The sequence below is a fragment of the Falco rusticolus genome, chromosome 12 (assembly GCF_015220075.1).
Source record: "Falco rusticolus isolate bFalRus1 chromosome 12, bFalRus1.pri, whole genome shotgun sequence".
Lineage (NCBI taxonomy): Eukaryota > Metazoa > Chordata > Aves > Falconiformes > Falconidae > Falco > Falco rusticolus.
Window position 1 is genome coordinate 13,435,323 of NC_051198.1, and position 14,715 is coordinate 13,450,037.

A 14,715-nucleotide genomic window follows, 5' to 3' on the forward strand; every position below is an offset into this window, starting at 1 on the left:
TGCGTCCTGTGGTTTGCACACCCTGCAACTCGTATGTCTTCCCACGACAGCTTGTCACTGTAGTTCTCCTTGTGTTTGTCTAAATCTCTTTTGGAGAAACCATCCCGTAATTGCCTGCAAACGTGAGAAGGTGTCAGCACAACAAATCCTCCTAAGAACAACCTCAAGGGACTGGACGATGAGCTCAGGCATGCTAATATGCAGAGAAAAAGGATATGAACTGAGTAAATTAGAAAGATAAATACCTAGGAGACCAATAACCCTGTGAAAGTCCTGTCCCCCGGGATTTGTTGCTATGCCACACAAATGACAGCATTTACAACGTGCACATCAACTAATTACTTACAGGGTTATATGTATCCTGTTTATCGATTAGTAAATATTGGGTAGATGTGTAAAAACATGCAGTGTAACTTTTAAAAAGCCTAAAGAGTAAAGTCTTCACCTCCTTTTTAATGTAAAAGACTACCCAAACCTGACACTGATACCAGTTCATCTCTAAGACAATATTACAAACCCCCGTGAAGTCTGCCTTGTTTAACATAGTGCATTTGAGCTCCAGCAAGATTTCCCCATCCAAACAGTGTTGCAGAGGTGTGTTTTCATTAACTTACCAACCCAAACCACCAGGTCTATGCTGGTGCTAAGGAGAGGTCCGTAAGGGCGCACATGTGTGAGCACAGAAGCCCTAACACCCTCGCTCAAGCGCTGGGAATGACCCATCACGTTGGGAACATTCCCTGACAGGAGCTGCAGAACACTGGATCGTTTACACATTAATGCTGCAACACGGTGAATTTCTGCTAGATGCCTTATTTATCTCAAGAAAATATCTCAAGTCTTAAGACATCCTCTCATTAAGCAATGTCCCTTGTTAATTACACTGAGCTTAGTGAAAGCTGGAAGAGCCCGTGATGGCTTCCTTTAAGGCCAGGGATGTCCTACTTGGATGCCACATAGCACTGGACTAGACAAAGCTCCTTTCAGGGCCAAACAGCAGCACTGACCTACAGTGTTTCTGCAAATCTGCTGCTCACCAGCATCTCTCTTCTCTCCACTTATCCCCCCGAACGTTTCCATTTGGCTGCCCATTTCCATGACCTACAGAGATGGCGTGTTTCAATAAAATATGAACATGACTACATTAACTGAAAAGCTGCCTGGGGCATCACTCAGAAATCAAACTCGGCCAGAATGTGCTCAGGGCCCAGCTTTGGGAGCGCAGGAAGGTGCGTGGGATGAAACAGGCACCCTGGGGAGCTGCCCTTTCAGCCCTCCCTCCACTGCCTCATGCTGCCTTGCTGGAAGCGCCGGCGCTGGTTAGCAGCCAAAGGACATTCGGAGTTGGAGCTCAGCTTAGGATAACATGCCCAGAGTGCCTTGGCGAAAGAAGAATTCCCTTTGGTCTCCCACTGCCCTGGCAGGCTAATTAGTGTGAAGACAGCGGTGTTCAGAGGGGTAATGTGGTTGTCCAGGGGCAAGTCCAGCACAGGCAAGCAGGAGTGCCCAGACAGTTCAGCTCCCTGTTACTTGTTGCCATTTGGAAAAACTCTATAAACAAGAAGGACTTCCCGATATATGCAGCTTGGACACTCATTTAAGAAAAAAAAAACCCCCACATTAGTAATGGGAGACAGAGGAGACCCAGTCTTGGGACTGTTTGCTTGGATTGTAGTCTCAGCCATGCAGCAGCCACGTAACCTCATTAGGGGAGCTGTGATCTGCTCTCGGGGACAGTGCCAGAAGGGGGAATGTACTTCTAGGCTGTCACACTCCATCCTGCTGCTCTGCTCCTCTTGTACCCTGGCAACACACATACAGAAGTAGGCTCTACCAGCCCTTTTGGAGACGGTGCTCCTTGCAGTGACCCTCACCCTCTCCTCAGCATCACAACCCATGCAAGGAAGGAAACATCATCTACTACAGAATAAGCTGCATCAGCAAGATGCTCAAGACAAGCTGGGGGAGGTTTGCTTTTTTTCACCTGTGTGTAGAGGGGTTCATAGATATCCACACCATTGTCCTGACTGTGGGAAAGTGTCTCAGCTCCCCGTTTCCAGATGAAGCGAGCTGGTGGGTTGGAGTTGACAGTGCAGCGGAGGAAGACAGTCTTCTCCTGGTAGAAGCTGCCACGTACGTCACTGATGGTCTGGTGAACGGTGAGAACAGGTTCATCTAGATCTGGAAGGAAGGTAGGGAGGGCCGCAGCAGCTGTTAGTGAAGCTTGGTCTGCATGTACAGCCTGCAGAGCAGAGGATGCTCCAGGCACACAGAGGAGAGCGGAAGCTCCCACATATTTGACTGATGACAACTGCTGAATTAAGAGCTGATCTGAGGGCAGGTAACACAAACAATATCTAAAGGGAACAAACAGGAGAAGCCAAAACTCTCCCACTCACCACGCAACCTTCAGAGAATAGAAAGCACCCTCTGGTTTGCAGATCCCCATGTAGTCCTCAAGCAAGCCACCTGCCTACCACATGCCTCAGACCAGCGGGCTGCTTCACCTTCTCCAGTGGCACCCCACACCCAAAATCACTGCCCTCTACTTGAGGGGGAGGTCAGAAGGATCCCAGGAAACTCTGCTCTATCGCAATTTCTTCTGCTTCCACTTTCCACTTCCCAAATCTCTCCTGAAATCGCAGGGCTAAGCCCATGGCTGTGAGACATCCACACAAAGAATATGACAAACCTTCAAGTCAAGGGGTGAGAGTAAAAGTCAGGACAAGATCAAGGAGCTAAGATGGAAGGTCATCTCCTGGACAGGAGCAAGTCTCATGGGGTGCCATGGGAACATGAGATGCAAAACACTGTGACAGGTATGTACAATTTCTCTTCCTTCCTATTAACATATCCTCTGTGTATTTTCTTCTTTTCAAGGTTCGTACCGACTCTCCTTCAGCAACTTCTACTCGCTGCATTCCTATCACCCACACCCTGAAACTGATCAGACCCTTGTTTTTCCTCCCTTTACAGAAAACAGTCCTTCCGATTCCTTCACCACACCTGCACCAGACACAGCTGTCATGACTGAATCAATGGTCATCAGTCACTTCACTTGCAAGGGCACAAGCAATAGCCTCGCAGGGAGCATACTCTCTCCATCCACTCAGAGCACACTGGTCTCCAAGAGTTGCCCTCCTGCTAAAAAGGGATCATTTTCTTGAGCTTTTGCACCAGATGTCCATGTTTGAACATCAAGGAAGCATGAGGAAAACCTCAGAGGGGCTGGATCTTTCTCCTCCCAGAACCACTTTGAGACTGATGGGGGTTAAACCTAATCCCCAACTGGGCCCCTAAAAGATCTGCCCCTGTGCCCTTAAGCACATCTTAGAAGGCATCTGTTGAGCTCAGCTGAAGCAATTCTACATTTCAAGAGCCTTATAACCCATCTTCACCTGCAAGGGAAACTGAGGCACACACACCCACTATTGTCTTGTGCTGCCACTACTGTCTTCTGCACAATGTTAGCAGTGAGGACAAGGACACATGCTCATCACCTCCTGCTCTCCTATGCCACCTGATCTTCACGGTATTTTATTTTAGAGATTTGTGAGTTTGGAGAGCTGACTCCCAGAAAGAAAGAGGAAAGCTGGGATAAGTTTCTGCTAACATGTCTCCCAAATAATGTATGTTCTCTGCTGAATCACAAGTGTCAACTTGTGGATTTGCATATTTTAATGAGCTGTATGCTTGGTAGGCAGCAATTGTAATGGGATCCGAGATCTGCCTGCTTGACCACACCATAGCTCAGAGATAGGAGTAAGATCCGTTACCATAAAAACGAAAAGGCACAGCCACCCACCACCACCCCCAAAAAACCCAACAAAAAACAACCCAAGGCTGAAGAAAAGCACACATAGGTGGAAAAAAAGGCTCCTCTCCATACAGTGCTGTCTCCATGTAGAGACATGAGTGACTGAATTTTACACCAAATTCTCTTGGACGGGGACCTTAGGCACAGCCTTTCCTCTTTCCTCCTTCTTTGTCCTTAACCCTCCTTTATTTGTTCACACTTTACATGAGCAACTCTGCAGCACCATCCTTCTGAGCCTCCTGTTTCTCAGCAGGATGCATGGCAATACACTTTCCTTACTGATCAAAGATACTCACCATTCAGGTCTCCTGGCTCCCAGCTACTCCCCACACAGAAAACAACATCTTCCTTTTGGTTGCTAAACCTTTCCTTCCTTGAATCTTTCAGCCTTCTTTTGTAGCAGTCAGCTTTAAGTCTAGCCCTCCTGAGAAAAGCTAAAATAAGACCTATGACGATACGCATGTCCTTGATGTACGCGTAATGCCACTGATGTCCGTGAGCTGCACAAATGATAAATTTGGCCAAAGGCTGCTCATGGAGATGATCACATGGGATGTTTCATGCACAATGTAAGCTTGTAAACATCCATTCTTTCTTTTTCTTTACTTTCTCTCTCTCCCACATGGAAATACTCGAAACAACAGCTGCCTGTCTGCCAGTATCTAACCAATACTTTAAAGCCTCACTTGATGCCCACTGGGGTAAAGGAATAACTTGCTACACGTTAGTGTTTCCAGTTTAATATCCTCTTGGCACCAATGCTGCTCTCTGCACAACCTTGCTGTCTAATACTAAAAGTATGAGTGAGGACTAGCACTAGCTGTCAAGGACACCAAGGCTCACATGAGGGTGATTACTTACCTCTTAACTACAAATTGGGATGTGGGGAAATAAGGGGTTTGTTTTCAAATTCTGATTCATTCAGCTGAAGGTTGCCTGGGTGAGTGTTCAACAAAAACTGTGGTTTTTCCTATGTGTTCCCTTGTACCTACTGCAAATACTAGCAGAAAATAGTCTCTCCTCCCAAAAAAACAAGTGAGCAGAACAGAGGTACATTACCAAGTCCATCTGCAGAGTAGATGTTAGTATGAGAAAGCCCTTGGCCACCCTATTAGCCCCATAGTTCTACAGGTCAGAGCTGCACGAGGGACCACGGGACACTACATCACTCTAGCTCCAGCCTGCACCCCAGAAGTAAAGGGAGCACCCTTCGGGCAGAAAGAGATTCATGCCGCAGTCCTGTTCCTAGAGACACAGGCCTTGGCAAAGTGTCATACCGAGGCTTGAGAAAAGCAAGTCCCCTTTGCAACAGAGAGTCACCATATGCCTCCACCACATGTAGAAGAAACGGGCAGAGAAGCCAAGCAGATCTACACGGGTGTCAGAACTCATTGAAACAAAACTATGTGGTGCCCACGAAGAAATGCTCATCCTATCCAAAGAGGCTGCTCATTAAACAATCTGTTTTCCCAGCCTGTAGGATGGTGCTCACACTGCACTACTCCAATGCAGGGCAGGGCACGGAAGGAACAGAGATGGGAGCTGCTCCAAGCTATATACCACAACTGCAGACTATGAACCTGCCAAAGCCTGAAGACATTCAAGTCTATGGCACACTTTGTGAGGGTCACATCACCGTAGGGCTAAAAAGAAGCTGTCAGGCAGCAGCTGCTGTTCGCACAGCTCTGCCCAGACTCCAGACAGGCACTGGAGTTCTGCAGCCTGAGGTTGCTCCTCGGAGATAACCACCATGCACCTCAGCACAGAAGGCTGTCTTGCTAGAAGCAGTGTGGGAACAGATGGTGACAGGTTCAGGGGCGGTTCCAGTTGCTTTATCCCACTTTACATCTTTTTAGCATCAACTCTTGCTGGCTAGGCCTTCTCAGGAGATATGAATGATGAAAGGGATTTGATGTTACTTGGGTTGGAGAAAACTGGAATAGTGGATAGCTGAGGACAATGAGAAGAATGGTCATCTTCCCCAAGAGAGCAAATCTCTTCAAAAGTTGCCTAGACCTTACATCTTGGATTCCTCCCATAGGGGGGTTATGGGATGTTTCATTTCCCTCCCTTTTTCCCACAGCAGCCGAAGAATAAACATCATTAAGCCAGCATGAGAAGCCTTCAAAACTTGGGGCCCAAGGTGGAGAACCACTAACATCTCCAGGACACAAGAAGGATGGGCAGTGCAACCAGCCAGAGAAACACTGAGACACTGATGTCAAGGGGTCCTCACAGATTGCTTCACGTTCACCCCTTCACAGCTCAGCTTCCTCAGGTGCATCCCAGAGTCTTCTGCTCTGTTTCCCCCATGCTACAGAGGTAGCAATGCTGGGGGCAAGGCACTGGTTTCAGGAATGCTTCAAGCATCTGAGGCACTACCAATTTCAAGAAGCACTGGTTTGCTTCACACATTGCCAGTTTCAAAATGAAGACAAAGAAAGTGGAAGTCATCTACAGTGCTACATCCCAGACAAGTGCTAGGGATCCCTGGCGGTGACAGACATCACAGCACCTAGATAAGAATGACTCACATGGACAGCCAGAGCTATCTTTTTCTGGATGGATCTAATCTCCCAGGGAAAATGGACCCTGGGGACACTACTCCAGTCCCTTTGCTCCTGGATCAGGTGCGCACGGTCCTAGGGCAATGCAGCTCCCTACCAGCCCCGCAGCAAGGCAGAGACATGCAGTAGAACTGTGGGAAGGAATGGGTTGCCGCTAAATGACTTACACTGCACATCTACTCGAATGGACTTGATGGCAGGGACCCCAACCCCATTTTCTGCTTTACAGTAATAGCGGCCCCCCTGCAGCCTTTGGATCTTCTCAATCCGAAGTGTCTCGTTAAGCACTGACGTCTCTTGGAATTTGTCCGACGCGCTGCCAGCAGTTTTGGTCCATCTCACCTGCACGAGAAGAACAAGAGGAATACAAACAAGCAGTGACCCAAACTAGAGATGCCAAGGGACAGCAGTGCTCCCTTCACCTCTCCTCCCCATCCTTCCTAGCCACTCTCAAAAATAAGCCCTACAGCACCATCAGAACTTACCAAAGTTCACCTACTGATCTCAGTACGTCTCAGTAGACCAGCTGCTGATCCTCGTCCATCACCAGTCCCCGTGTCTGAGTGTCCAGCGTAACTCCTAAGTTCACCCAGACACACGCTATGTATTTACCACTCCTGCTCTGGTCCTGTACACCCAGCAGTTTGGTTAGTTTTATACCACTATCCGCACGGCACAGGACTTTCACCATTAAGCCCTGGGACCTCATGTGGCTGGCAGGCCACGAAGCTACAGCAGACATCAGCTCACAGCTACAAACCTTTTATTGCAGTCAACACTCTCTCATCTTTCTCTGGACAGCGAGGCTACCTCTGCTGTTTGCTTTTCCAAGTAAGAGTGAGAAAATGCAGTTGCTATGTGGCTCTTGCCCCTTTCCCTCAGGGAACCTCTGTGTATGTTATTTTTATAGGTCATCCTTTTGCAGGCTTTTACTTTGATTTTAAAGATACAGAGAAAGAAAGAAAAAATCCCATTAGATTTCAAGCTATCTTGCATTTTTTGTCTTTATGTTACGTATCTTAAGATCCTGGCTTGCGGGGGCAACAGAGCTGCGTGGTATTTCATGGTGAATGGTGGCAAAAGGACAGTGCTCCTAAAGACTGTTATTCTTACATCTGGAATGAGGTACAGCCCTAGCAGTGGCAGTACAAGCTTCCCCCTTGTTTTCTGCAGTCCAGACAATGCGCCGGAGAGAGGGCTTTTCTCAGCCCATTGGTTTCCTCTGTCAGCAGCCTCCTTTCTAAAGGGTGCTGACTGGTGCCCATCTAGACTCTGGGACTGAGGTCCAGCAGGATCAGCCAACAGAAAGAAGACAAACTTTCATTTGGCATTGGCCACAAATAAGATGGACCAGGTACCTTGACCACTGTGCCAGACTTTGCCTCAAGTTCACTGCCATCACCTGATTGATGCTGATGCTCTGGAAAGAACAGGGGTGTCTACATTCCACTCCCAGAGCAGTAGGCTGAGCAGATTTTCAGAGCTAATGACCATGGATTTATTTAACCTTTGCAGGCTTATTAGGAAATTGTCTGAGGACCCTGGGACTCTCAGAGTCTTTGTTTGCAAGGACACTTCAGCCAGCTCCTTAATCTTTCCAATTTCAGTTTCATTTAAGTATTTTGGCCACATTTTCATACTTTAATGACTGGCTGATAGAAGGGAAAAAAGATTAAACAAACGTTAGGATATGAGCTTAGCTAGGGAAGAAATCTATCCATCAGGGGGGAAGGCAGAGAAAGGGCACATGCCACATTGTATCTGCATGGGTTCCAGCATCTCCAGTCATGTCCGGTTCCATGCTCTGGTGTCCCCTTGTGCATATCCAGGCAATGACAAGCCACAACGTTGCCCACCAGGCATGCTGTCTGCATCAGACTCTGCTCCAGCAATCTCTCTGGCTACTCAGGCTCCACTCCATGCAACCTGCCAGCATCTTCCCACACATTTAACATCCTTAGGCAGGGCCAGCCCTACCATCTTCCTCATTTCTGACATGCACAGCTATCATCTGCCCATCACTGTCACAAGCCTAGGCTGGTCATTTTTGCTGGCTTGGCTCAGATAGCTTCATTTTCATTGTTTCCAGGATATGCTTTGATGGATAAACCATTTCAAATCCTGCTGGCTGAGTCTCCCTCTCCTTTGTTGTATGTTACAGCCTCTTGGCCAAGTAGCTACTCACAAGCAAGTCTACGGAGGCACTGATAGGTGTATGCACATGCATGGCTTCTCAGCACAAATAGCTTTCACTAGGACCGGGGAAGGGGGGCAAGAAGGCACAAATATCATACTTGGCTCCCTTGAGTGTATTCTGGCACACCTAGCTGTGCTGTATGCACCAGCTGCCACCCGTACCACGCTCTGTCCCAGAGCGGGCAGACCCATGCTGTGGTCCAGTGTTGCAGAATGGATGAGAGAAAACGGCCACGGATCCATGGAAGGACTGTGTGACACAGCACTTGACATGAGTTTGGAGTGAACCAGACTAGGCCGCAGTAAAAAAGTTACTGCAATAATGGACAATGGACAAGGAAGATAAGGAAAAGGTCAATGCTGAGCTTGCAGAAGATGTAGCAACTAACTTTGAGGAAGGCACGTAGAGCACGGAGCTGAGCTATGTGACCAGTTAACCGCAGAAACAGCAAGTAGGAGGCTGTACGAAGACGTAACCGTTAGGGCTTAGCCTATCAACATATGACTAGTAGGCATAATTAACTGGAATTGTATAAATGCCATAATTGCGCCGTAATAAATCGGAGCTTGCTTTATCACTCATACTGAGTCGGCTGCTTGCTTCCCCTCGCTCGTCGCAAGTGGCGCCCGAACAGGGACCCCCAATCCCTGTTCTTCACCGGACAGCGAGGACGGAGAAGCACTGGTAGCAGCGACCAGGGAGCAAAGATCGACTGATGCTGGCATCGTATCTCGATCCGTGCTTGAACCACGTTAATCAAGGGAAAGGTTCGCCGTCCGTCAGAGGCTACCCAGGGGAAAAAGGCTGCATCTTAATCAAGGAGAAGAATTCTCTTAATCAGGGAAGAATTCTTTAAAAAGCGCGCTATGGAAAAAGAGGTAGCACTCGCTCTTTTACAACGCTTTTTAGAAAAGCTGGGGGTAAGCCCTTTAAAAGATTTAGCTGGGCTAATTACGTTAGGCAAAGCAAAAGGTTACTTTAAAGATCCTGAAAGTATGTTTGAAATAGAAGAACGGCGTAATTATGGGGACTGTTTATGGGATTTGGTGATTGACGATGATAAAGTTGCTAAAAAGTTAATGAAATCTTGGAGAGAGGTCATTAACTGTTTAAAACGTTACAAAGTTGAAAAACAAATGGCCGCAGATGCCACTAATCGGCTCGAAAAAACTGATTCAACAGCGGGGCGTTTTACAGCAGGAGGAGATTACTTCAGTCCTCCTGCTTCAGGAATTCCTGTCCCTGTTGTTCGTCAGCCCTCAAATCAACCACCTCCTCCTCCTCACACAGAGAAAGAAGTTTGTCCTTCGGCACCGTCTCAAGATCAGGTGCAGGATGGCTCGCAAAGTAACAATTCAGAGGAGGAGTCTACTGAGACTGAGGGAAAAACGACAAGGGGACAGTTAAAAGATAAAACATTTAGTAAACCGTTTCACTCACCCCCGCACCCACGGTTAATTCGAGTCAGTTGGGACAAAATAGTCCGAGAGGCAATGGAGCAGAAAGATTTTGATGCTGTAACTCAAATTAATTGTCAAGCTTATCCTGTGATTTATACTATTGATAATGCAGGAGTAATGACAGGAGAACATCATACTTTAGATTGGAAAATTTTAAATCAACTGCGAAGTACAGTTAATGACTCAGGTTTACATGGTGAACCTACCCGACAAATGTTAAACTATATTTGGAGATGAATGGAAACGCATCATGCACCGTGACAATGTAATACAATTTTACTTAGGATATCAGAATGTATCAGGGAATTCTAGCCATTGGAACACCTCAAAATATGCCGGTGAATTTGATGTGGAAAGTGTTACAGCGAAATTATTACCAGAAGGATATTTTCTAATATGTGGAGACAGGGCGTGGCCTGCCATACCATTCCGTCCCGTGGGAGGACCCTGTTATATTGGCAAGTTAACCATGTTTGCACCCGCCATGCGTGACTTGGTAAGACAAGCGAATGAGAGTAGAGCAAAACGCAGTCTTCATGACTTAAAGCCAGATTGTAATGATAATGTAAATCTTGGCACAGTGGCTGGAACTGTAGCTCTTTCATTTTTTCTTCCCGGTGGCGCAGCAGCTGCGAATTGGGCTAAAATAAAGACTCTAGCTTGTTGGGCAGTGAAACAATTTAATTCTACAACAGACATTTTATCAGGCCTTGCCACTGATGTTGATAGCTTACGCCATGCAATCTTGCAAAATAGAGCTGCTATAGACTTTTTGCTTTTGGCAAATGGGCATGGGTGTCAGGATTTTGAAGGCATGTGTTGCCTAAATCTTTCTGATCATTCACAAAGTATTCATCGACAGCTAGAGGAGTTAAGAAATCGTATGCATCATGTCAAAGAAGGTTCATCAGGCATAGATTCTTGGTTTGCTTCTCTGGGCATAAATGGATGGTTAAGAGACTTGTTAAAACAGGGTTTATCTGTATTGTTGCTTATTGTTTTACTGTTGCTTTTGTTACCTTGTATTCTTTCTTGTATCCGAAAATTGTTTGAACGTGTTACCCAATCCTTCCTTGTCCAAAAAGAAAAAGGGGGAATTGTTGCAGAATGGATGAGAGAAAACGGCCACGGATCCATGGAAGGACTGTGTGACACAGCACTTGACATGAGTTTGGAGTGAACCAGACTAGGCCGCAGTAAAAAAGTTACTGCAATAATGGACAATGGACAAGGAAGATAAGGAAAAGGTCAATGCTGAGCTTGCAGAAGATGTAGCAACTAACTTTGAGGAAGGCACGTAGAGCACGGAGCTGAGCTATGTGACCAGTTAACCGCAGAAACAGCAAGTAGGAGGCTGTACGAAGACGTAACCGTTAGGGCTTAGCCTATCAACATATGACTAGTAGGCATAATTAACTGGAATTGTATAAATGCCATAATTGCGCCGTAATAAATCGGAGCTTGCTTTATCACTCATACTGAGTCGGCTGCTTGCTTCCCCTCGCTCGTCGCAGTCCAGTATCTCCAGACACATTGCCCCCACTCTGAGCCAGCCTGCTTGAGTATCTGAAGGGTGGGGGAGGTGGCTGCAGGGGGCTTGAGGCTGTGCAGTCCTCTAGGGACCCTGGGGAAGGACTAGAGCAGTTAGACAAGCTCAGCTCCATACCTCTCCACTGAACTGTGTCTTTGACCACAGCATGGATATATCCCCCACTGCAAGTCTGAACCTGCCGCTGGTGGGTGGCAAGGGCTCTGCATGGGGCTCAGCGAAGTGACCTACAACCAACCTCCCAAACTTCCCCAAGCAGGTTCCTCTTGGCTGTACATTCAGAGAAGCTGAGAGACTGATGGACCATGAAGGACCAACTCCTATGGCCAGCACATGCAGGAAGCATCCTCTAGCCTGTTCAGGCTGTTCCTGCTTTGTAGTAAGAGGGTTAAAGATTTGAGGGTGATTTGTGTAATGGATTCAGTTTGGGCTTTCAGTTTTTTGGGGGACTTCACATACCGAAGACCACTAGAAGGTCTGTGTAGGCTCCTGCAAAGATTTGTGGACTGCTTTCCATGAAAGCAAGGATAGATGCTTCACAGCTTACCAAGCTAGCACTTGCACTATGGGCACCCCTACCTGACTCCAGCATGTAGGAGAAAGCTGGGCACCCTGCTGCCTAAAATTCTCCTCTACATCGAGACTACAAAGACTACCATGGGGAGCATGGATGACAGGCAAAACCAAAAGCTCACCTGTGGCCGGGGGTGTCCTGTGACCAGACACTGCAGGACCAGCGTGTCCCCCTCCCGAATTGTGTAAACGCGTTCACTGATGTTGTCCTCCTTCACCACACACGCCTGCCCAGCATGGATGATTTGGGCCTGAGCAGGAGCTGCAGAGAGGAAAGAAGAGGTAAAGAGGGAAACAAGCAGCACAGCCCCTTACGGTCACTGCCCAGGGTGGTGCTCCCACAGCAGGGTGGAAGAGCCACCTCTTCAGCCGCAGAAGGGAAGGGCTGGACAGTGCTGGGTATGAGACACAAAGGTCTCAGGAGGTAGAAAATAGAGCAATTTTCCCCATCCCCCAGGCAGCTGGTATCAACTGCTATTTTAAAACTTTTGGTCCTGTTAGGATGCGCAGCTCTAGGCACTGAAAAGCAGAATATGCAGCTTTCTGAGGGTACCCACCTGCATGGGCTGAGTACCAAAAATTCCCTGTTCTCTTCTCTCCCAGAGAGGCAAGTGGTTAAAGCAAGAACCTGGTCAAATCGCAAGTGCTCTACACCTATCCAATCCAGGCCTGATTACTATGATTTACCTTGCAGGGGGCTGGGATAATTACCAAGCAGAGTCAGAAAGGGCCTTCAAGATCTGTACAGCTTTCCGTGCACGTCCCTAGAGCAGGCACAGCAAGCACTGCAGGAAAAACAAGTCTTTCCCAAATTACACAGCAACCTGTCTCAGCCATGAGCCGCAGGAAACAGCCTCTGCAGGACTTGTAATCTCCAGGGATCTCTCCAGTTAAGGCTCCAAGTGAAGACCAGTTACTGCCAGTCTGGCCAGGACAACAAAAGAACAGTGTAGTGGAAAAATACGTGGAAAGAAAGTTCCCAGAACAAAGTTTAAAAACGTCATGATCCCAAACAGCAGCTTTGTCCCACTGTAGCCCTGATGAGCAGCAGAGAGAGACAAGCTCTCGGAGAACAGGTTTTTATAAAGAAAAAAGCCTCAGCTCTGGAGTTCTGTGCAGAGCCCTCTGCTCCCTACTCCAAAAGTGTTTGTGTGGTCACTGAAGCAGCTGAGATGTACTCAAGGTACCTGCACAGCCCAAGAGGACACCTGTGCTTGTTTGAGTGGAAAAACTTCAGCTGCACTTCAAGGAAGAGAAACCCACAAATGTGTCTAAGAATTAGTGCCTCAGTGACAGTCCCCCAGGATACTTCCCCACCTTACTACAATGCTTCCAGGTGACTGGAGTCACAGCCCGAGCTCCCATTAGTGAAATACAACACAAACAAACAAACCACTGAAGAGATGATCAAGGAAGTCAAAGCAATGAGCCTTGGCGAGCCTTCTGAAACAAGCGTGGATTTTGCACAACCTGTTAAAGCTGAACTGAGCATCCACTTTTTCCTCAAGGTTAGTTGAGCTTCAAAGACCACTTTTTTTTTTTTTTCCATTCATTTGGCATAACCAAAATGTTCTATATCTAATCACCTGGGCAAGGGAAGTGCTCAGATTCACGCTGGTTTAACCCACCAGCAGCACAGACCTAGGGCAAGCTGAGCTCCGGCACTGGAGAGGATCTGCCTTTGAGGTCAGTCTTTATAAACTGGTGTCACCACAATGCACTGACCATGCAGCAGTGACACATGGGTGGACATGGGGCTAGTGGTGCCGCCAGAGCTCCACAGCCTTGCCACAGCCGCTCAGCACCCAGGCAGCAGCACTGCACATACAGCAAGCTACCTCTTCTTTTTCCATCTCTTCTGCCTTTCCAGCATGGTGGCACTTTGTTGAAAACATTATTACTATCCAAACCATTGACTAATAGGAGCAACATGTGTATTTGAATAATATGATGTCACAAACCCAGATGAATCCCTCAGCCTCTCCTATCTTCCCCCTCTGCAGGGCTCCCAGGAATGTGCTGGCCGTGGCTCGAGCACCACGGAACGCTGAAACCAACTGTCAAACCTTCACTGATATGACTGAGCAGATGAGTGACCTTCCCCTGCCTGGATGGCAGAAGAGTCTTGTTGAATCCAGGAAAAAGCAGAAACCTATAGATGTGCTTATATACATCTGTGTGTTTGTATATACATACATGTATGGATATGCGTACTGATATGTAAATACACTAAGTAAAATAGTGACTTACCAGGAAAAGACATCATGGATGCTTGTCAAGCGAACAGTGGCAGAGGAGTAATTCAGAAGCCTATATAACCTTTGCCAGTATATCTTAATCCAAATGACAGTCTCTGGTGCTGTTTCAGCCCTCAGATCGCTCCTCTGCAGACCTGCCATCACACCTTTAACCACATGTGCACTGCAGAGCATCACCTAAAGTGCCGAGCCCCAGGCTGTGATGCTGAAGAATCCCTGCCCTACGATTAAAAGAGAGACCCTGTCCCTTCCCATCCTGTACCATATCCCCCCCCATCCCTGACCTGTGCTGCC

The 14,715-nt window shown here is 47.5% G+C and overlaps 1 protein-coding gene across 2 annotated transcripts in view; it reads right to left on the bottom strand.

The window, feature by feature from the left end:
* The window catches only part of MDGA1 (MAM domain containing glycosylphosphatidylinositol anchor 1), a 157,345-nt gene that overhangs the window by 97,375 nt on the left and 45,255 nt on the right, over nucleotides 1-14,715 (bottom strand). For both annotated transcript variants that reach the window (XR_005107025.1, XM_037405792.1), the window contains exons 2-4: nucleotides 12,286-12,425; nucleotides 6,552-6,726; nucleotides 1,985-2,181 (exon numbers count right to left, since the gene is read on the bottom strand). Coding sequence is in view for 1 of the 2 variants with exons in the window: in XM_037405792.1 (XP_037261689.1) it covers nucleotides 1,985-2,181; nucleotides 6,552-6,726; nucleotides 12,286-12,425 (512 nt within the window). In the remaining variant the exon portion in view is untranslated. The remainder of the gene's footprint in view (nucleotides 1-1,984; nucleotides 2,182-6,551; nucleotides 6,727-12,285; nucleotides 12,426-14,715) is intronic.